Source organism: Python bivittatus, unplaced genomic scaffold, assembly GCF_059951505.1.
Source record: "Python bivittatus isolate LINGU-HERP-01145 unplaced genomic scaffold, Pbiv_v1 ctg000580_np1212, whole genome shotgun sequence".
Lineage (NCBI taxonomy): Eukaryota > Metazoa > Chordata > Lepidosauria > Squamata > Pythonidae > Python > Python bivittatus.
In genome coordinates this window covers 4970141-4991696 of record NW_028277087.1, presented here as the reverse complement: position 1 = coordinate 4991696, position 21556 = coordinate 4970141, and the positions used below count along the sequence as shown (strand labels likewise).

The 21556-nt window shown below is 44.4% G+C and overlaps 1 protein-coding gene across 4 annotated transcripts; it reads left to right on the top strand.

The window, feature by feature from the left end:
• The first annotated feature begins 256 nt into the window (after positions 1-256).
• On the top strand, positions 257-21233 carry APBA3 (amyloid beta precursor protein binding family A member 3). Of its 4 annotated transcripts, XR_003085095.2 has the most exons (13): positions 266-1318; positions 3602-3954; positions 5193-6042; positions 7297-7336; positions 7761-7906; positions 8252-8338; positions 9679-9837; positions 11390-11587; positions 13319-13531; positions 14671-14790; positions 16400-16540; positions 18083-19341; positions 19459-21233. XR_003085095.2 is itself a non-coding variant. In XM_088149400.1 (12 exons), exons 2-12 carry the CDS (start codon positions 3638-3640, stop codon positions 18152-18154), a joined length of 2343 nt encoding a protein of 780 aa, XP_088005526.1. In that variant the 5' UTR covers positions 263-1318; positions 3607-3637; the 3' UTR covers positions 18155-21233. The 4 variants fall into 4 exon arrangements, 3 of the variants coding, with proteins under 3 accessions (XP_025024684.2, XP_088005526.1, XP_007431846.2); XM_088149400.1 differs by having other exon boundaries at positions 263-1318; positions 3607-3954; positions 18083-21233; XM_007431784.3 differs by having other exon boundaries at positions 18083-21233.
• The last annotated feature ends 323 nt before the right edge of the window (positions 21234-21556 follow it).

Below are 21556 nucleotides of genomic sequence, written 5' to 3'. Positions count from 1 at the left end.
CCTGGAAAAAAAATATTTATATGGTTGCTAAGAGTCGACAATGGCCTGATGGCACGTCATCAATCCAACTTCCTATGGTCTGGCACAAGGGGGCTTCTCTTCACCTAGGATAGGGAGCTCATCGTCTGTTCACGTGTGGTCTTCAAAATCTTTTTTAGTCTGGGGACTGACTTAAATATGATGATATTGTGATTTTAAATGATACAAAAACCTGTCCATGCTCAGTGTTAGTCTTATTTTGTTTTTAAAATCAGCACGGCCCAGCAGATTTTCGCCTGTGTTGTGTTCTAACACAGGGGTTTTCAAACTTTTTCAGGCTGTGGGGAAAAAGAAATTCCCAGAACCCCTGATCAAGAGGCAAAGCTTTAGTGACAGAAAATTGGCTGTGTTTGAGTGAACCTTTTTTTTTTTGCTCTTAGTCTCTTGCAGAACCTTAAGGTTGCATCGAACAGAGTTTGAAAAGCCCTGTTGTAAAGATGGAGAGAAATTTTAGTTTTTTACTTCACTAAATTACATTCCTGAGCAAGCAACTATATTGTACAGTGGAAAGGCAACACAAACAAAGTGTCAGGGACCAGCAGATCACTTGGAATCTAATTTTTCTTATTCTGGAACTGTGACAAGAGAAGCAGCATCATAGATTTTTAAAGGGAATTTAATCCACGTCTTCAAAAGGCAACCTGATCAGCGGACAAATGCAATTCCAAGCTGTGGTTCATTTGACAAAGAAAACAGGTGCAACGTGAGCAGGGTGTTGCATTCTACCAACAAACAGGACTGCGACGGCTGGTTTGTAGGAAGCCAAATTCTTCAAGTTGGAGAGGGAACAGACCCAACTGTAGCCACTGAATTCTTTTTTGGAGGAAAAAAAAAAAGCAACTTTAAACAATTAAGCTTTTTTGCAACTTGGTGAAAAAATTGCAGACTTCTGCGTAACACAGAAATCTGGATCGCCCGCTGGGAAAACCAGCCAAACTCTCTCCTTTTGAAGTACTGTAGGCGGATACATCCTCAACCACCTTTGGGAAGCTAAAGCTTACTGGCAGGAGAAAACTACATCTCCCAGAATCCTTTCTGAGCACATGCTCAATCCAAGCGGGAAAGAGAGAGCGAGCGAGCGAGCGCGAGCGAACCCCAGGAAGAAAAATGAGAAGCGATTGAATATTTTTATACTGTATGCGCGCGGGTTTAATCCGCAGTTTGCAGGCCTGATCCTGGCTGGGTGTTGGATCACTGCCCGCAAGGGACTCCGGAGAACGTGCAACTCACAAAGGGTTCATCTTTCTCTTCAAACTTGAGAGCCAAACTTTTCTTAGAAGTAAGTTTGCCCATCAAGGGGATGCTTTTGTTTTAAGTTTTGCACCCCCCCAAAAAGAGGGGGGGAGGTTTGCTTCAGCGTGCAGATGCAGGTTTGTTCTCTTAAGAAATGTCTATCGCTGGAAAGTTGTTCATAAACTCGTTGGATAGATCTTTGGGGACTTTTTTGAAGGGAATTCTTTTGAAAACCGGGACTTGATTTCCTGGGACTGCTTATTTCTTCTCAAGATCTGTCAACTTTCCCATAAAATCGGGGGGGGGGGATGGAAACCTCAGTTTAAAAGGAGAGAGCCGCAGGTAAACAATGACATCAGAGCGATGGGGGAAAACATCATCTGGCTCAGACTGAACAAAGGTGTAAAATAAATTCAAGGGGGCTCAGAGTAATTTGTGCAGGGGATCTGAGCATTAAGGGGACGCTGAGGGGGCTTTGACCCTAGAGATTTTCTTTCAAGTAAATATGCTGAGGAATAGCCTGTAAGGCGTAGCAAAATGTTCCAACTCTTCACATTGCGTGTAGCTGCGTCTCTCTTCCCTCTTTAAATTTAGTTTGGGTCGATTGGTGCATTTGCGCAGCTAAGACTTGCTGAATCTCTAGCCGCAGCAATAAATCACTTAGATGGTACTTTTCGTCAGCAACCAAACCACACTGTATTTGTTTCCTTCGTTTAAAAAAAGCAGGCATTGCCTAATTTCCTACCTACTTTGAAGCGAGGAAGTGTCCTCCAGATTATTGATTGCTGGCTTCTTCCGACACAGCATAAAACTGCAACATAACATCCTAACAAACCAAGTTTTGTGAAAGGACCTTAAAAGGTGAAGCTATTTTTAATGCGTTTCCATAAAAACTACTCCCCCCCCCAGCATAGGTACTGCATTTGATCTATCATGTGGGGTTTTAAGCTTCGCTTCCTCTAACAACAAACTGGGGTGATCTGTGCCAAGAGCACGGTAGCAAAACAAGGTCAGTGAGAAGCGAGTGGAAAATGTCTCTCTCAGATTAAAAGGACTGAAATCAAAACTTTTTTTTAAAGCAAAACAAACACAAAAACGAAACAGGGCAGGGAACTTTCCGAGCGAGCATGACTGAGCATGCTCAAAGCCGTGGAATGTTGAATGACAGTTTTAAAAGGGGAAAAAAATGAGTGGGTGGAAGGGGAGGGGAGGGGAGGGAATCCAGCTGGCTGGGACTTTGAACAGAAATTCAGCTGCTGCACTGTCTCAGCACGCTTGCAGTTTAGCTTCAGTGCGCTTTGCCTAGGACGATGGCCTCGGAGAATGATTCTATGTATGTCTGCTTGGCAAGTAGCCATCCTGTTTTTTCCCCCAGCGAAGCACATGCAGAAGTTTGCAACTCTATTTTCTAGATCCTGGAACGTTCTCACCGCAGGAAAACTTACCCGTTTTTTAAACAGGGCTGTCTTATGTGTGCTCACCCAGAAAAAAGCCTGATTGGATCTTGCCCTTAACCAAATGCGTTTCAGGTAGTCTCTTGTTGATATGGTGTACTGTATTTTCTAGAGCTGAGTTGTGTTTTTTTTAAAGTCATGTTTCGGGTCTTCCCCCCTTACATTATAGTCATTTCATTTTCCACTTCCATTTATTTTTACATTTTAGAGAAATCCAAACTTTTATCAGGACTGGAAATGGTTCCCTGAGCTGGGGAAACTGTTTTTTAAAAATTAAAAGGATGAGCCTAAAAAGCTTTTTTTTTTTTGTAATCAATCTCACACCTGCATAGTCCGCCACTTTTTGTGGATAAATTACAAAACTTATCCTGCAGCAGTGTTATAAGTTCACCTGTGGTTTTTTTTAATCAGATTACACTGTTGTTAATAGCCTAGGAACAGGTCAAGCACATGTTTTCTGGTGAGTTGGCAACTTTAGGTTATTTGGGGTTTGGTGCATCACTGTGGGTTTATCCTTATGTCCCCGTAACTACAGTATGAACATTTTTATATGACAAGCTCTCCCATGCTCCTCTTCCAGACTTGTGAGCCAGGCTAATTTTGGATATGGGTTTAGCGTTCCCTCAAAAGAAATAGCCTGGCTGATGGGTCACAGGCACAGAGTGTCGCCATGCCTGTGATCTCTTGGCTGAGCAGTTTAACACCCCCCTCACCTTCAAGCCCTCAACTACACCCAGTCCTGCCCCACCACACATTAAGAACAATGACTGATTCTGCCCCCCCCAGCAGGTGATGCCTTCTGAGAAAGGAAATGAAGTTGAAACCTTCTGACTCTATCTGAGTCCAAGACTGCACACTCACATTTTGTTTTCAAGTGTAGGGTCATTTTGTTCCAATCTGGAGGAGCGATCATGACGGACAGTGGCGTGGATGTGAAGAGGGATCCAGATGTGGTGTTTGGCATCCCCACAGAGTCTCTAGTGCCTCCCTCCATGGATTTGGAGGATGAAATTGAGGCTCCTGTTGAACCTGAAGAAGATGCTTCCATTATCCAACAACTGCCCACCTCTCCTCGTGACATCCTGGTCCTCCCGAAGCTTCCAGGTCTGGATTCAGGTCTCTGCAGCCCTAAAGCAGAAGAGATCCGGATTGGTCTGGATGGGGATGATGAGTCCAGAAGGTGCTTGGGACCACAAGACACCACTTCGTTGGATCCTGAGGATTCCAGGTGAAGAGCCTCTCTTCTCTTTCCCATTTTATTCCTGCTATGATCCATCCTTCCATTTACCTTTATTGATGTTCAAGGGACAGTAAATACCACCTTTTGGCCATATTGAGACAGCACCCTATGAGGATTAATTGTAGACCTTTCAGATTGCCTCCCAAGAAGAGGAGTGACCCCAATCTCTTGACCTTCATGAAGGCCCTGAGAACATTCTTATTCTGCTGAGTGCTTAGTTGTCTAATTAATTAGTTCCAATTGGATGGCTATCAGTTCTTTTTGTCTATCTCTTCAATTGTGTCTGATTCTCAGAGACTTCCTAGACAAGTCCCTGCAGTTTTCTTGGCAAGGATTTTCAGGAGTGGTTTGCCATTGCTTCCTTCCTAGGGCCGAGAGAGAGGTCTGGCCCAAGGCCACCCAGCTGGCTTTGTGCTCAGGTAGAACTAGAACTCACAATCCTCTGGTTTCTAGCCTGGTGGCTTAACCACAATACCAAACTGGCTCTCTCAATTAATATTATAAACCACCTCTAATCTTTGTGAGGTAGGGATTAATCCCCTTGGATAAACTATCATTAACTATTCCAGGTTCCACCCCCATCTGCTAGCACATCAGCCAAGATGGGCAAGACTCTAGGGAGTGGGTAGTTCATGACCCCCACAGGCATTGTTTTCAGTGGTTATTGATACCACAATTAATTAAAAATGATCCCACAAACTCTGATTAGAGAGTTCCCCTAGAGCCATCTTTGGTACCGCACTTAACTGCCTTTGGCTGGTCTTGAAAGCTAAACAGGGATCTTAATAATTTCTCACCCCATTTTTAGCTGGCAATAGATTTTAAGGATACTGATTTTAATTGTCCTGATCTTACTGCTATGTTTTATGTCTGACATTTTGTTTTATTGGTGTAAGCCACCTTGAGTGCTTATGTAAGCAGAAAAGTGGGGTATTCAGGGACCATGGTCATTTTCAAATTGCTCAATGTGGCTGAGAGTTTTGTGTCAACAACCACCACAGCTAGTTCAATAAATCATAGTTAAAGCAAATTATGGCCCAATGAGATGTATGAAGCCAGACAATTAAAATCAAAATTAAAATCAGTATCCTTAAAATCTATTACCAGCTAAAAATGGGGTGAGAAATTATTAAGATCCCTATTTAGCTTTCAAGACTTCCCTTCTTGGGGCAGACGGGACCTCTTGTGACTTGGAGGAGTGTTGACTGTTTGGGTTTCCTTATCAGGAATACTATGGATGAGGGTGCCAAACCTTCAGCTCAGGAAGAGAACGTATGCTGCACACCCAAACCCGACCAGGCCTTAGAGGTAGAGAGTAACCTCAAGATCAAGGCCACTGTTGAACATCTGATGGAGTTAGAGGAGAAGGATGTGGAAGAGGAAATTCCAGAGGCTGACCAGGCTGCGTTTTTAGGGCTTTTTGCCCAACTGCAGAGACTTAACCCTGGCTTCCATGACAAGTTACTCAGTTCTGAAGAGGACCTCTTGGCTGCCTCTGACAGCGAGGAAAGCCATGGGTTAGGAGATGGAGACAGCCGACCTCTCCTTGAGCATGCTGAGTGCCAGGGACTTCCAGGCAAATGTGCCCGTTGTCCGCTCCACATTGCCACAGGGCAAGGCCTTCGGGCAGCCGCCCACCACCTCCTGAGGTCTGTCCAGGGACAGAGAAGCCGAGAATTGCTTTCCTCGGAAGCCAACCAGGAGACCTTGCTCAGCCTCCTACATTACGAAGGGGGTACTCCCATGGAGGAGAATGACCAGGTGCCCCTGGCCCACTCAGATGCGATGGCCAGGACTGGCTGTCAGAACACGGAGGTTGAAGGAAGCGCTGTGGCACCAGAGAAGGGGCCTCCAGGTCCTGCCTGTCAGGATCTGGAAGAGAGAGGAAGAAAAGGGGCCAGGGCCAGGGCCAACCCAAGGCTCCTCAAAGAATCCACTGGCCTGGAAGCAACTGGTTCCTCTGACTCCAGCTTGGAGGCTCACAGTTGGGAAAACTCCCCAGATCCAAGTTGGATAACGGTGGGGAAGCCTGGACTGAACCGCGTGGAGGATTCTTCTCCCACCTCCGATCCAGTGGTGAGTATCTTGCATGACAACACTCACACATTGCTCTGAAAGCCATCAAGGGGCTGACGTGGTTTTGACTTAGCACATTGTGGGTTGTTGCATTTATGGCTCAGCACCATGGGTAAACGCTACTGTAGCTTGCTTAACCAAACATGGTTTGCTTTAATGGATTTATGAGATGGTTGTAAACCAGAATGTGGTTCCTTTGGTTTTGTCTTAGCTTGTTGTGTGAATCCTGCCAATTAAATATGTAATGGGAATTAAATCATACTTGACCCATTTAAAAAGTGATGGCCCTTGGTTCCTCTAAATTTTCAAGGTTAAAACAATTATGGAGGAAAGACAACAAAACGAAAACCTTATATATATCCTGCTTTGGATATAGAGACGATGAGACTGATGGATCCAGCTGCAATTCAAATATTAGAGGCACCTTTGCCTTCCCGCTATCCCTTGTCTGTCCAGCTAGCGGTCTTGCAGGCTGAGGATCATAGTTGTTGAAGTCCAAAATAGCTGAAAGGCACCACATTATTTTTATTTGATGCATTTGTTGCATTTTTATCCTGCCACAAGCCAACTAATCCTGGAGGTTGCCCCCAGAAGTTGTTTAGCGTAAGCTGCCTCCTTGTTAGAAAGGTAGGCTTGCGGGCAAACCACCGTGATATCATGTGCATCGTGACATCATCACACAAGTGACATAAATTATATAGTTTGCATCAGTTGTGCGAAGTCATGGTGATGTATGTAAAGGGACTTGTAGTAGAATGATTAGTGGCTAGCTAACCTTGGCTAATCCCAGAAGCTAAGCAGGGTTAAGCCTGGTTAATATTTGGATGGGAGACCTCCAGAGAATTCCAGTGCTGTTGGCTAGACTGGGAAGTTAAAAAAAAAAATCCAGAAAAAGGCAGTGGGAAATATGAAAACCGCATGGATGTCAGGAGTCAAAGTTTATCTAGTTTTATAGTAAATTGTGCTTAGATCCAGTTTCTAAAACAAAATATTAGGTGTCCACAGTTTGAAGGGGATTAATTGGATACAGCAGCGCTGTTTTCTGTAATTCTCAATTTTTAGCCTTTTAGGTTAGTTATTATTTAAATTAATTTTATTCTGATTTTGTGTCCTGTTTTTATTATGTAAACTTGTAAGCTGCCTAGAGTCCAGTGGCTTTCAGGTGGTCAGACAAATTTCATAAATAAATAACAGAGATCTCCTCCCCGGCTTAACAAAGCCAATTTTTTGTCCCCTTTCCTCTTTCTTTAACAGAATAAAGCCAATTTGTCATCTTTCCCAGCTTACAAAGATGGTAAGTGAAGAAGTTTGGTTGATTTACTAAGTTGTGTGAACTTTGGGCCAGTCCCTCCCCCTCAGCCCAAGAGCCAATCAGGTGTAGCAAGGAAGGCGCTGGACTAGGAGTGGGGAGATCCAGGTTTGAGTCCCCTCTCAGTCACAGAAGCTCATTGGCTGAATTTGGGCCAGTCCCTCTTTCCCTCTCAGCCAAAGAGCCAATCAGTTGTAGTGGGGAAGGTCCTGGAGTAGCAGCAGGGAGACCTGGGTTCTAATCCCTCCTCAGGTTGAGGCAGTTCTCTCACAGCCTAACCTACCTCACAGGGATGTTGTTAAGGAGAGCTATGTATGGTATTTTGCAGAGATAGTGATGATGGCAATGGTGGTGGTGGTGGTGGTGATAATAATAATGTTATTAAACCAGCCTTTTCTGTATATCTTAGTCCCAGGCCCCTGTGAGCCCGAAGATCTATTGGAGGGGGTGATCTTTGGAGCCAAATATCTGGGTTCCACGCAGCTGGTGTCGGAGAGGAACCCTTCCATCAGTGTCCGCATGGCTCAAGCTCAGGAAGCCGTGGACAGGATTAAGGTGAGAAGGGAGGCAGCAGGAGTGTGACAGCAAGATGCGACCTTGGTAGCCACATCTCCTCCATTACAGCTGAAGAAAAGGGGGCTCTGTTCCAGTCGCAGCAAAATGGAGCCTCCATGTTCAATGGCAGGTTACCTTTGCAGGGCAGTCGCTGGAGCATTACAGTGGTGGCAGCCGTGGTTGATCTGCACCACCCACGTATGGGTTTTTTGGAAGCCTCCGGTCAGCCACACTGGGCTAAATTAAGTCAGATCCATCAGGGCCCTTATGAAGCTCCATGCCACAATCCCCTGTTTTCTCTCCAATTCTGAGTTCTTTCCTTAATACATTTGCCTTGCCATGCAGGCTCCCGAAGGAGAATCCCAGCCAATGACTGAAGTAGATCTCTTTGTCTCCACTCAACGGATCAAGGTCCTCAGCGCTGACTCACAGGTGCATTGACAGTGGCGCGCTCGTGAAGCTTTCAGCCTGCTGTCCCCATCTGAGATCCCCAAATGGCTGCCTTGGGGTGGGGGGAGGAGGGCCAGCACAAAACGTCCGTTAGCCAGAAGACCCACGGATGAAACTATTCCACTGCTCCCTCTCTCCAACCAGGATATTCCCTGGTGCTCCACTTACCTATATCATTTTTTTCTGGCTTGGGGGGAGACCGTGTTGCAGTGCGCTCTCAAAATGGCTACTGAGGGACTTGCCCACTCACAGAATGACTGGCCGCAGGCTGATGGGAAGGAATTGTACTTTTCTTTTGGGGATAATAACTTAAAAAAAAATGTAATCTTTACAGTACTAAAAACAAATTAAGCACAAGCAGTGTCTGTGGGTGTATTGGCACCGTACTGCCTACCTCTGTGCGATCTATTGCATATGTATGAAAATATGTATACACAGAGATATTTTAACTCAGGATATTATTTTACAGCAGCTATAATTTTTGTGTACGTTTTGGAAAACGACACATCACCTGAGCTTTTTGTACCAATACATTCTCTGAACCGAGCTGTAGAACAAGGAACTGGGGGCTCCTGCAACAGCCAGAGGCCAGGCTGGCAGAGGATGGTAGGAGTTTTGTCGAAGGCTTTCACGGCCGGCATACGATGGCTGGTGTGGGTCTTCCGGGCTGTGTGGCCGTGTTCTGGAAGTTTTGTTTCCTAACATTTCGCCAGCATCTGTGACCGGCATCTTCAGAGGGCAGGAGCACAGACAGGAGCAGTTCTCTCTGTGCCCAGGATGAGGTGACCCTTTTGTGGGTATTTATAGAGATCTGAGGGGGGGGAAAGGGGGGGTTGGGGGGGTTTGGGTTACTGAGTGGCTGCTTGTTTTGGTGTCAGAATATGTGTGTATCTTCCTGGGGATTAGGCAGAAAAAAACCTGCCTAATCCCCAGGAAGATACACACATATTCTGACACCAAAACAAGCAGCCACTCAGTAACCCCAACCCCCTTTCCCCCTCAGATCTCTATAAATACCCACAAAAAAGGTCACATCACCCTGGGCACAGAGAGAACTGCTTCTGTCTGTGCTCCTGCCCTGTGAAGATGCCGGTCACAGATGCTGGCGAAACGTTAGGAAACAAAACTTCCAGAACACGGCCACACTGCCCGGAAGACCCACACCAGCCATCGATGGTAGGAGTTGTAATTCAGCACATCCAGAGAGCACAGGCAGTTCCAGACAATTGGAAAATGTTCTGCAAAATGGCAACCTATCACTTCAATACTTCTGACTTCTTTCTTTCTTTCTTTCTTCCTCCTCCTCCGGCCTCCCGCCATAGGAAGCCATGATGGATCATCACCTCCAGACCATCTCCTACATTGCCGACATTGGGAATATTGTAGTGCTCATGGCCCGTCGGAAGCTCCCTCGCCGGGCAGATACTTCCACCGAAAAACAGCTGTACAAAATGATCTGCCACGTCTTCCACTCGCCCGACGTGAGTGGGGGGAAATGATGGTGAACAGCACTGACAATTAGTGATAGCAGCTGTAATGGATCATTGGGAGAGAGAGTTTGCCAGGAATGATGAAAATTAGATAGATCTAGAAATGTGAGAAGCACCCTGGATCTAGAATACCACTATATTCTGGATCTCTTCTCAAGGAATCAGAAGGCCTCCTACAGCATGTGATCATGGTCCTCTCTTGGGAGGGTTGTGTGTGTGGGCATTCCTGTTTCCTATTCCCAGGCCTGGAGTTAATATGGGTATAATTCTTTGTATTGTTAATCCTGTGTATTGTTTTTTATGTTCTTCGTACTGATGATTGTTCTAGTTGTTTCAGTCCAGGCACTCTGTGTTTGTGGGTTTTAATCATTTACTTTTTTATGGATTTGTAAGCTGCCCAGAGCGGGCAGCTATATTAAATCCAAGAAATTACATTAATTAATTTCCCATAAAGAAGTGGAAAGCTCACCACAGAGCTTGTCCGATGATGTTTTGGAATTTGTCCTCCCCTTCCTCTTAAATCAGTGGGTGACGTGGAGGCTTGAAAATCTGTCCCGCTGAACTTTGCTGCTGCTTTTGCCACAAATGGTTTCCCATCATTTTGAGATAGGAAAGAAAGAGCTCTGGTGGAACCTGTAACATTGGTTTGGTGCAGTAAGAAGAAGTGGAGTTGGAGAAAGAACTTTGCTGAGTTATACGATGTGCCAAATGCTTGTGCATCATCACGTTAAAACTTCCCACTCCCCCACCCCCATTGTAGTACAAAGTCAGCTTGTGGTGGATCCTCTTAAATTGGGGAAGTGCGCTTAATCTGGGGGATTAAAAGGTTTACTTTGAAATCACACTATCATTATCCCAAAATGACAGCCTACAGGTTTTTATACTGATGTTCTCTCTTACTGACTCTTTTCCTGGTAGAAGTCTCTGCAATATTCAATACTCTATCCCTGATCCATGATATAGCCAATATATCTTATTGGATCTGGCTCTCAAGGTGATACTGTTGGGCAAATACTTATCCATAGATAAATATTTGCAAGATAGCCAGGAATTACTTATTTACCATCGTACATGGTCTCTCATGTACGAAGTGCCTAAAATACTAAGTGCTATTTAGAGATTGCACACATGGTTTGCTTGAGGTTAGGGTTGTGGCAGGTGGTCCTTCAGTCGGGCTGGTTGACCAGACCTGTGGTCTCTGCTCTGTCTTTGCTGCAGCCCAGTTGAACTGAACTCATTTTAAAAATGGATTGCCTTCTTTCCTTAGCAAGTCCTGGATCTCGCAACATGCTAAGCCTTAGTTTGCTTCCTTTTGGCTTAGTAGGTTGTGTGAACCTAAATGATCCGAGTTGATTCAGTAAGCAGATCTGTGGGTGGGTGTGATGTGTGAACCTAGTCCCTGTCTCTCCAGGCTAGAGGTTCAAATGCGCACCACTGCCTTGATTAGAGCAGATCCTGTCTTGTTGGCGTAACTGCCCTCTTGAAAAGAAGCTAGTCCTGAAGCTGTAGAAAGGGTTGTCATCTTCTGCCTCTTGTCCCACAGGCCCAGCTGATAGCCCAAGCCATCGGACAGGTCTTTAGCGTGGCTTACCAGCACTTCCTGCGGGCCAGTGGCATTGACCCCAGCCAGCTTGGCGCCACGCAGGGCGAGAATGATGACGAGGATCCTGCCCTGACCGAGGGGGAGGAGCTGTATAATGGAGACCTGGCTCACTTCTCCAAGCAAGAGAACTGTAAGGAAGTAAGAACGGAGAGGGGATGTTTTGCTGGAGGGATGGGCAGGTGAGGAGCGTTGGAACCACACACCCACCACCAAGGAGACAGCTGCCCATCTCAGACGGTCTCCTTTGCTGGGCCTTAGAATTGACCAATGGCTGGGCAGGCCACTCAGTTTCCACCAATCCTGTCTTGGCCCGGTTGTCCCTCTGGATGCGTTGGACTACAATGTCATGAACCCCAGCCTGCCGCTGGCTGGGAATGATGGAGGTTGTAGTCTAACACATCCACTGGGCTTTCGTTAGCAGAAGGCTCATTTTTTTCACCGTCTTGTTTAGTTACACTTCAGGCAGATACACAAGAAATGATTAAGGCTATAAAACGGTTGTTTTGAAAGGCAGGCCTGCCTTCTGGGTTTGTAGTGAATGGAGAATGGGAAAATCCCCCGTTCTGTGCCCCAAGAGGGCATATAAAATGTGCTGGATTTGATGAACCTTGGGAAGGATCCATTGTGTCACATTTTATGGTAAGAAATGATGATGATGATGATGATGATGATGATGATAATCCTGATATCTTGTGGAAGATCACTTAGGTCGTGCAGTTGGCTACCTCCATTCCAAATGCATTCTACACTCTTTCCAACAGATGTGCAAAACATTTTGTCCAGGGTAAGAATATGCCAGGGATCTCCAGAGTTTTCCCCTTTCTACCAGACTCTGCAATTTAGGCCCACAGGGCAGTGATCTAACAGTTTTCCGGCTCTAAGTGTTCTGATATAGGAAGTGGTTCTGGAAAAATAATATCCAGAAAATTGCAAGTCTTCCTGGAACAGACTGATCAGCCTTGTCCGGAAGAAAACCAGAATATTCTATCATTCCTCAGAACAATTCATCTGAATGTTTTACTTTATACAGCAAAGCTTTACACAGACTTTCTGTTTTCCTTCTCAGCAAGTTATTTCTCAAATAAGATAATGCTTTTTTAAAAGGTGTAAAATGAAGACAAGAGTGTGATGCAGCAAGACACACATCTTCTTTCAGTGGGAAAAAAAGACTCACTGGGGCAAAATAACTGTGTCCCAGCCTGCAGCAGAAACACTCCAATGTTTGTCATGCCAGAGCGTGAGTAGCCGAGGAAACCGTGGGACCACCTTCTCTGTTGCGGTTGATTGCAGCTCATAGTTCTCCGTCCCCAGAGCTTCCCAAAATACATAACAAATTGCTGATTTCCAGATGCATAATATTTTCCTACATTATAGTACATTCTAAGATAGCTGTATTAAGCCTCCGCTATGTATAACAGATCTGGTTTGACGCTCCTCCCCCAATTTTAATCTCTGGAAGTCAGGCAGCATATGTTTTTTATTATTATTATTATTATTATTATTATTATTATTATTATTATTACTTCTACTACTACTACTACTACTTATTTTAGTTTTAAAAAGGTCCCTATGGCCATGGGAGACCAAAAGAATTAGCTTGCTTGCCCCTGTTCTGGACAGATTTATAATAATCAGGTTTGGAGGCACATAAACTGCTTCTCTTAAGTCAGCTGCCAACTTCCATGAGCTATATTCTGCATGGACATTAAGAGGGATCTTATATCTCCATCTTTGTGACTTTCCTACAAGTTTGTACTGCTCCTTTAGATGACAATAACATTTGTGGATTTCGAGGGCCCCTCAAAGGATTGGTCCCCCTCTCCTTCGGCCTGATATCTCCCTCCTCTGCTGTCTGGTGTCTTCATACAGATCATCATCTCCAAAGAGAAGGGTGAGATCCTGGGCGTGGTGATTGTGGAGTCTGGTTGGGGTTCCATCCTTCCCACCGTGGTCGTTGCAAACCTGATGCACAAGGGAGCCGCGGAGCGATCCGGCAAGCTGAGCATTGGAGACCGCATCATGTCCATCAATGGGACGAGCCTTGTGGGGCTGCCCCTGCCCTCATGCCAGAGCATTGTACGGGTGAGAGACAGCAGCTTCTGTTGTTATAGGAGAGCGTTTATGACCTTGTTGTTTGGTAATACAAGAGAAAGGGGCCCTCAAGTCAAGCTAGAGATCTTCAAATCAAGGCTGGATGTTCATCTATCAGAAATGCCCTACCTCATCCTGAATAGATGACCTCTAAGTTCCCTTCCAACTGTGTGATTGTATGATTCCTTCAATTCCTGGTGATCCCATGAGCCTATTCATTTAGCTTTCTTGGGAAGAATATCTTAGAAGAAAGGAATGACAGGCCTCATCTCTACAGATACGGCTTGCCCTTCCTTTCTTCAAAGGTAATTCTTTTTTACTTCCCACTCTGGCCTCCAGCCCTGCGATTTTCTCCTATCCACATACTCATGATGTCCTATTCAGGTCTTTTAGCCCTCATAAACATTACATGCATATTAATTAGGCCCAGCCCTGCTTAGCTTCTGAACCCAAACCAGTTTGTCCAGCATGCAAAAGCGATTGTAAAGTTGTCATTACTCCCAGGCTGAACGTGTGCTAGAAAAGTGAAGGCTGGGGCTTACAGTACTTTCCAGGAGATCAAAGACTGTGGCTTATGATCTCCTCTAGCCTTGTGGAAGCAAGATACATAATGTTTTCAGGGGGGAGAGTTCAGTAGCTTACAGCACCCTCTCTGACCTCACATTCAAGCCTCCCACAGTTTAAAGCATTCTACGCAGCTGGCAACAGCAAGAAATGCTTCTGTGCCTGGGAATTTTAAAAGCTGCTTCTAATCAGAACAGATGAAATTAGACTAGTGTTTCTCAACCTTGGCAACTTTAAGATGTGTGGACTTCAACTCCCAGAATTCCCCAACCAGCATGGCTGGCTGGGGAATTCTGGGAGTTGAAGTCCACGCATCTTAAAGTTGCCAAGGTTGAGAAACACTGAATTAGACTAATTCAGAGGTAAGCAACCAGCAGCCCTGACCTTATTTCAAAAGCCGTTTGTGATCAGACAATTCAGACTTCTGGCAAAAGAAGCGATTTCTCCTTTTTCCAACTACTACTTTCTTTTTTAATCGACTTAATGTACAGAACAAAAACTTGCTGTTGTTGAACAACGTCGACCTTAATTTCAGACTTTAATCTCGATGGTTTCTTTCTTCCCAGGATTTGAAAAACCAGACTGAAGTAACCCTCAGCATTGTTCATTGCCCCCCTGTCACTACAGCGATTGTTCGAAGACCTGGCACAAAATATCCTCTGGGATTCTGTGTGGAAAATGGCATTGTGAGTAATCTAGGTGGCTCAAACAAGTAAGCCAAGCTCCCTGTTTAGGGGGAATCCAAAATACAGGTAGTTCTCTGTCGGATTTGATTGTGGAAAGGGCTGGTAGTGTGGTATAGCAGTTAAGGCAATTGGACTTGAGTTTATTGAAAAGATGGTATATAAATGCAAGGAAGATCAGATTATGAGTGCTGTTCTGAGTACTGTTCTCCAATAAGTGTTTCTTAAACCTTTTTCTCTCAGGAACTCTTCCCACTTTTAAAAATTAGGGAGGACCCCAAAAGAGCTTTTGTTTGTATGGGTTATATTTATTGTTATTTACCGTATTAAAAATTGAAATTGGCACATTTTTAGAATATTTACAGAATCGTGTAAAAATAAAAATATTAAACCCACTAGATATTAACTTGAATAACATATTTTTCATGAAAAATCCTATTTTTTTTAACGAATAAAAATAATAATGAGCAGAGTGTTTTAAATTTTTGCAAATATCTTCAACATCTGGCAAAGGATTTTGATTTCACGGACTCCTGAGAGGATCTTGGGGGACCTCCAAGGCTCTTCCGCCACCATGTTAAGAAACACTGACCTGTGTTATGTCAATCTTTCCGTCTAAATAAACTTTGCAATAGCTTCCCCTCATTTCTAAACATCCAAGAAAGAAAAAAATATGACTGCTTCTCAGAATGCATAAAATACAGCACCTGTGTTTTATTAAGACTTCCTGAGAGTGTTAGAGTTAATATATTTCTTAATTAGTTAATACTCATTTTAACACTCTCAGGAAGCAATTTTATTTAGGCATTCTCATGTTTGATTAATTAATACTGTATACAGTCCCCAGTTAAAAATATGACTAGATCAGGGTTTCTCAGCCTTGGGGACTTTCAGACCGGTGGACTTCAACTCCCAGAATTCCCTAGCCAGCAAGGCTGGCTGGGGAATTCTGGGAGTTGAAGTCTACACATCTGAAACCTGCCAAGGCTGAGAAGCCCTGGACTAGATTATCTGAAACCAATAGGAAGTCCTCAAATGTTTGGTGTCAATGTTTGGTGTCTCTTTAGAGGGGAGACACCGTTATGAATGTCAAGTATGTGAAGTAGGCTTGTTCTCAGCCATTCCAGAAGGCAGAGGATGAAGCAGTAGGTAGAAGTAATGAAGTGGATTTTGGCTGAATGGGGAGAGAAATTTCCTGACCATAAAAGCTTCTGGATTGTTGTGCAAACTTTTGGAACCACACTTTGCTTTTAGTCAGTGTGCCTAGGGGTTGCATGCCAAAAAGTGGGCGATGGTCAAGGTGCAACCAGATGTGATTTCTATTAGAATTACTTTCAATTCTATCAATTAAATTCAGCTCGTGTAATTCACTTGAAACTAGGGGAGGTGCACCTACGGCTTGGAGGGGGAAGAGTGTGGTTTGTGACCTCCTTGTGCTAGACTGGCTACCCTCTCAGGAATGCTATATCTGCTGGGAGGTGGACTAGATGCCCTCAAAGGTCTCTCTCAGCTCTGATGATGAAGCTTTGGAAATGGGGTATGTGCGTGAGCAAAACTTGGTGACTTTGTTTGGCAAACTCAGCCATACAAGTGGAGTTTTCATTATGCCCAGATCTGTAGCCTCATGCGTGGTGGGATTGCAGAACGTGGTGGCGTCCGTGTGGGACATCGCATCATTGAGATCAATGGGCAGAGCGTGGTGGCCATGCCGCACGAGAAGATCATTCAGATCCTTTCGCAAGCAGTCAGCGAGGTACATGCACAGCTTGCTTATCTGTTCGCGAAAAGCCCTGTTGTGAAAAAGCCACATTGAAAAGGCTTCCTCTGTTTTCTTTCTTCGCAAGGAGCTCAAGGTGGGGCTCTTAATTCTCATGTGATATTGCCCAGGGGAGAAAAAAAATCAGATGCACCTGGCTTGGCAAATTTGTGAAAAGGTTTTTCGAACTGTGGTGGGTTGCAAACCTGAGTACAGGTAGTCCTCACTTAACATTCACAATAGGGACTGGAAAATTTGTTGTTAAGTGGGATGTTTGTTAAGTGAGTCGCACCCAATTTTATGACCTTTTTTGCAGCAGTCATTAAGCGAATCACTGCAACCATTAAGCAAATCATGTGGTTCCCCATTTATTTTGCTTGCCAGAAGCTGGCTGGGAAGGTTGCAAATGGCGATCACATGACCCTGGGACACTGCAACTATTTTAAGGGCAAGCTGGTTGCCAAGCTCCTGGATCGTGATCACGTGACCGCAGGGATGCTGCAACGCTTGTAAGTGCAAGGACTGGTTGTAAGTCCCTTTGTTCAGCACTGTTGTAACTTCGGTCGCTAAACAAATGGTCGTTAAGTGAGGACTACCTCTACTGTATGAATCGTCTAAGTGACATCACTGCTGAACAGCAAATGCAGTCGAGGCTGAATCAATAGAAGCAGAGGGTCTGTAAAGAAGGTTAGAGCTGATTTGAGAGAATGTGTGAAAGAGCTATTGAAGAGTGTCTCAGACAAGCCATTACACAGTCCAGAGACAGAAGCCCCAAAACCTCACCTTGATTTTGTATAGTATAAGTTGGGACAGAGAGAAACTTGGACAGGCTTTCTGTGATGGAATGTATCTACGAGGAGGAGAAAGATGTGAGAGATCAAGGCTATCGGGAGGGAGGGAGTGGATTCCAGCAGGGGAAAGGAGACAAGAGACAATACAGTCCTCAGGGAGAGTGTGGGAAGCGAAAGAGGTTCAGGAATCCCTAGAGATTCCACTCCCTAGAATCTCCCAGGGTATATCTACTAGTTGCTGTTGTATAGATTGAGTTTGGCAAGATGCTGTCTATAAGGTGTAAACTAATAAAGGAACTGTACTCGACTGGACTGCTTCACCATTGTTCTTGGGCTGGGCCTGACACTTTCAAGATTGATGCCAGCCCTTTGAGGCAGGCCAGGTCAAGAAACAGACGCTGCAGGGATTCTGGGAAGGCTACCTAATAATCGAATCTTGAAAGCCTAAGCTGAAATGGGTGCGATTAGAAATTGTGGGTGAGGAGAGGATGGAACAGGTGGCAGAGAGGAACTTTGCTTACCTTTTGCAGTAAACATAGACCAATGTTTTTCAAACTTGGCAACTTTAAGATGTGTGGACTTCAACTCCCAGAATTCCCCAGCTTGAAAAACACTGATATAAACCATAGCCAGTGTGGCAGCCATTTTGTGACCATGCAGCCCCCCTCACCTCCGTGTGAGCCCTGGTGTGCAATTGCTCAGTTTCAGATGTGGCCCCTGACTTGGTCGTGCTTCTGCTTCCTTGCAGGTTCATATCAAAACCATGCCAGCCTCCACCTATCGTCTTTTAACTGGCCAGGAGCAACCAGTCTTCCTCTGATGGGGCGGGTCTCGGCAACCCGGCTTCCTGCGGCTGCTTCACAAGCTTGCTGCACCCCCAAGATCGGAAGCCAGCCTCGGAGCTCAGCGCCCCAGATCCACAAGGGAGTGGACAGGGGCACGCCTGTTTCGACTGCCTGAAGCATCCCAGCCAAGTTAGCTGTTTGTTTCCCTTGCTGGGAGAATACATGTGGGGTGTGGTTATCCCTGGCTGGCTCAAGGTTACCTTCTGCACTAGGGCTTTGAGAAAGCAAGAGATATTGGAGATTTAACCTGACACTGCTGTGCTGTGCTGTGTTGTACCTGAAGTGGTGGGGTTAGACTTAGCCCTTCAAGGGGTGAGCAATGGTGCAGGGTGGGAAGAAGCCCTTGGTTTTATTCAAGTCATTTTTAAAAAATTCCTGAAGATCGCCAAGCAGGTGGAGATGGGCTTTCCTGTTTCTCAAGGTGTTCTCTTTTACAGAGACTTCTTTTCGAAGGCAAGACAACATGAGGGAAGTATCAAAGCTTAGCATTTGGTAAATGCTCTTTGAAGTGGTTCAGTCCACAATCAGGTTGCAGCAGTGTTGTGGTCAAGGCAAGGCAAATTTAAAAGATTCTGCCCAGCAGGATTTGGGGGCAGGAGAAAATCCCACCCAACTCTCCCTGGCTGTGTGGGATCCCGCTTCCACCCCTGAAATCCTCTTCTGCAGCAATACAAGTCTGGCCTTTGCTGTTAGAAATCAGAGCAAGCCCTCCCGGGGTGACTTCAACACCCTGCTGACAATTCTGTGAGTTGCCGTGGAGTTACTGCATACATTTTGTTTCTTAAACTACTCCTACAAACTTATAAAATTATTATTTCCCATAGCAGATCGCGGAGAGAGAGAAAGTGAAATTACGAATGCTCTTTTTTTATAGATAGTAATTATTCTCTGCACACCAAAAATGAGGGAAATGAACATTACTTGCGGTCTTTTTTAAAGCATCTTCCCGCTCGCACTTGAGTGCTTGTAAGAGTTGGCTGCTTTCAAACAAGACAATCCGCGCGAAGCAGCCTGGACTGCTCAGAGAGAAGTTTGAACTTGCTTTGTAAACGTTAAAAGTAACATAGCAGGATTGCAAACTTCTCCCCAAAAGCTTTCACAAATGACTAGGAAGGCTTAGAAACTGCATTAAAGTCTGGTTTGTTTTACCATGTACGCCAGTGTTTCTCAACCTTGGCCACTTGAAGACGTGGGGACTTTGACTCCCAGAATTCCCCAGCCAGCATGGCTGGCTGGAGAATTCTGGGAGTCGAAGTCCCCACGTCTTCAAGTGGCCAAGGTTGAGAAACACTGACATATGCTAAGCCCAGGTCAGCAACATTTATGTACTGACTCCCAGCTCCAAAAGAAAATAACATCCACAATGTTGTGTTTTCATTTTTATCCAAGCTTCCTTGTGAGATTTGGGTGATTTTCAAGAATTCTGCTTTTTTTCTGGGACCATATCTCGAGGTCTGGCAGGCTGCTGACCTCTGTGTTAAACAACAAACCATGATTGGAAACCACAGTGGCTGAGTTCACACACCACACTGTGCTGAACTAAGGCGAACGTCTTAGCGTGGCAATGGCCCTGTATTGTTGGAACCCTTCACTCTATCCATGATGTTATTTCAGACTCCTGATAATATAATAATAAAGAAAAATGGAAGACTTGTTTCCTTTCCTGGCTTAAAACCTCTGAGTAAAAACCTCTGAATCCCTGATGCAATTTCTATAGGTCTTGCACGTACAGGAATTGTGAGAAGGGTAACTGTTTTGAAATGCTCATTTGCAATGGGTTTTGCAACATGCCTCACTTCTCAAGGCTGCTTATTTCAAAACCAAGAGAACGTGCTGGATCTCATAACAGCAGTAAAACAAAAAAACCCCACCGTTTTGACCGTTATCTGTGCATCTCTGTTCATGCCCAAGGATTTAAAAGGGTGAATTGGGAAGTTTCGCACCATTCACAGGCAATTCTGGAATAACTACCCCTATTAAATTTGAGATATTTTTTCAGAGCTGTGATAGCAGCAACATTTATCCATGGAGTAACGTGGCATCTGGTGAGCCAGCAAGAGTCACAGAACTGGAGAGAGACTTGGAATGTAACTGCATTCTCATGACAATAAAGAAAATGCTTTAAACAGAGCCAGCATTCTAGTCAAATTCTAGAAACTCTGGTGGGGCAAGTAGCAAAGAGATTTGAATACCATAATTAAGTTGGCTGAAGGGGTAATAGTACTTAGAAACTGTATCTGTTGATGCAACCTAAAATTGCATTTAACTTTTTTGCAGCCACATCACACACTTATATCCTCCTTGCATTCAACTACTACTCCGAGATCTTTTTCACAAGTCCTCTTACCTAGCCAAGTATCCTCTATTCTGTTTTTGTGCATTAAATGTTTTTAAATTGCTCTTTGTTTAGGAAAAAAAAAGTTTCCTAAGCAAAGAACTTTGCATTTGTTTTTGTTAGAGTTCATTCTTTTACTTTCAGCTCATGCTTCCCATCTATCAGGACTGTTAAAATTTTGTTTCAATCCTTTGGGATAGTACCTATCCCTATTTATATCTCTCTTTTACACTACTTGTGTGGTGATGTAATGATACGTACATCATCATGCTTGTACTGGACGCATATGACACTGACCACAGTAAATCGAGACAGAATCCTGCTACAAACGTACCAGCAAGGTTCACATTCACACAACACAGAGAGTGAAATCTAAAACCCTTAATATGATTTGCATGTTATGAGAATTGGATACCAGTCTAGTAATGATTTTTAGGCAATGGCTAAAATGTTTTTTAAATCTGCTGCTTGCATAGAGATCTCCCGACAAGGAGTAAGCAAGCCTGTCAGGGAATGGGATACAAAGAACAACTCTGATTTTAAAAACCTGGTTAAAGAAGCATTTAAAAACCAACTCCCACATCCCAATGTTTGGAAATAGGATTATTCCCTTTGTTCTGCCATGGTGCATAAATTGGCAATAAACTCAGCTACTTGCTGCATTTTCCCAAGGACACTGCAAAGCATGTTTGTGATACAATAAAAAATCACTTTCTGATATTTTTATGAATTGAATCATTTCCCAATCTTAGTTCAAATTAACTAGAAAAGGGTGACAGTCACTATTTCTCTGTTTGGAGAAAGAGAAAGGCTGGATTTGCTCAATACGCTAGGTTAGGGATTTCCAAGCAGTGAGTTGAACAAATGAGGAATGGGAGTGGGTCAAAGTTTTTTTAACCTGATTAGGCCTGAAAAAGGAAGTGGGGAGAAGACCTGCCAAATTTGCTCTGAACTGTGCTGTATTGCAAACGTCTGTCATCCATGCATTAAAACATAACTATTAAGAGAACTATATTTCTTGCCCATCCCTAGCCCCAGTGAA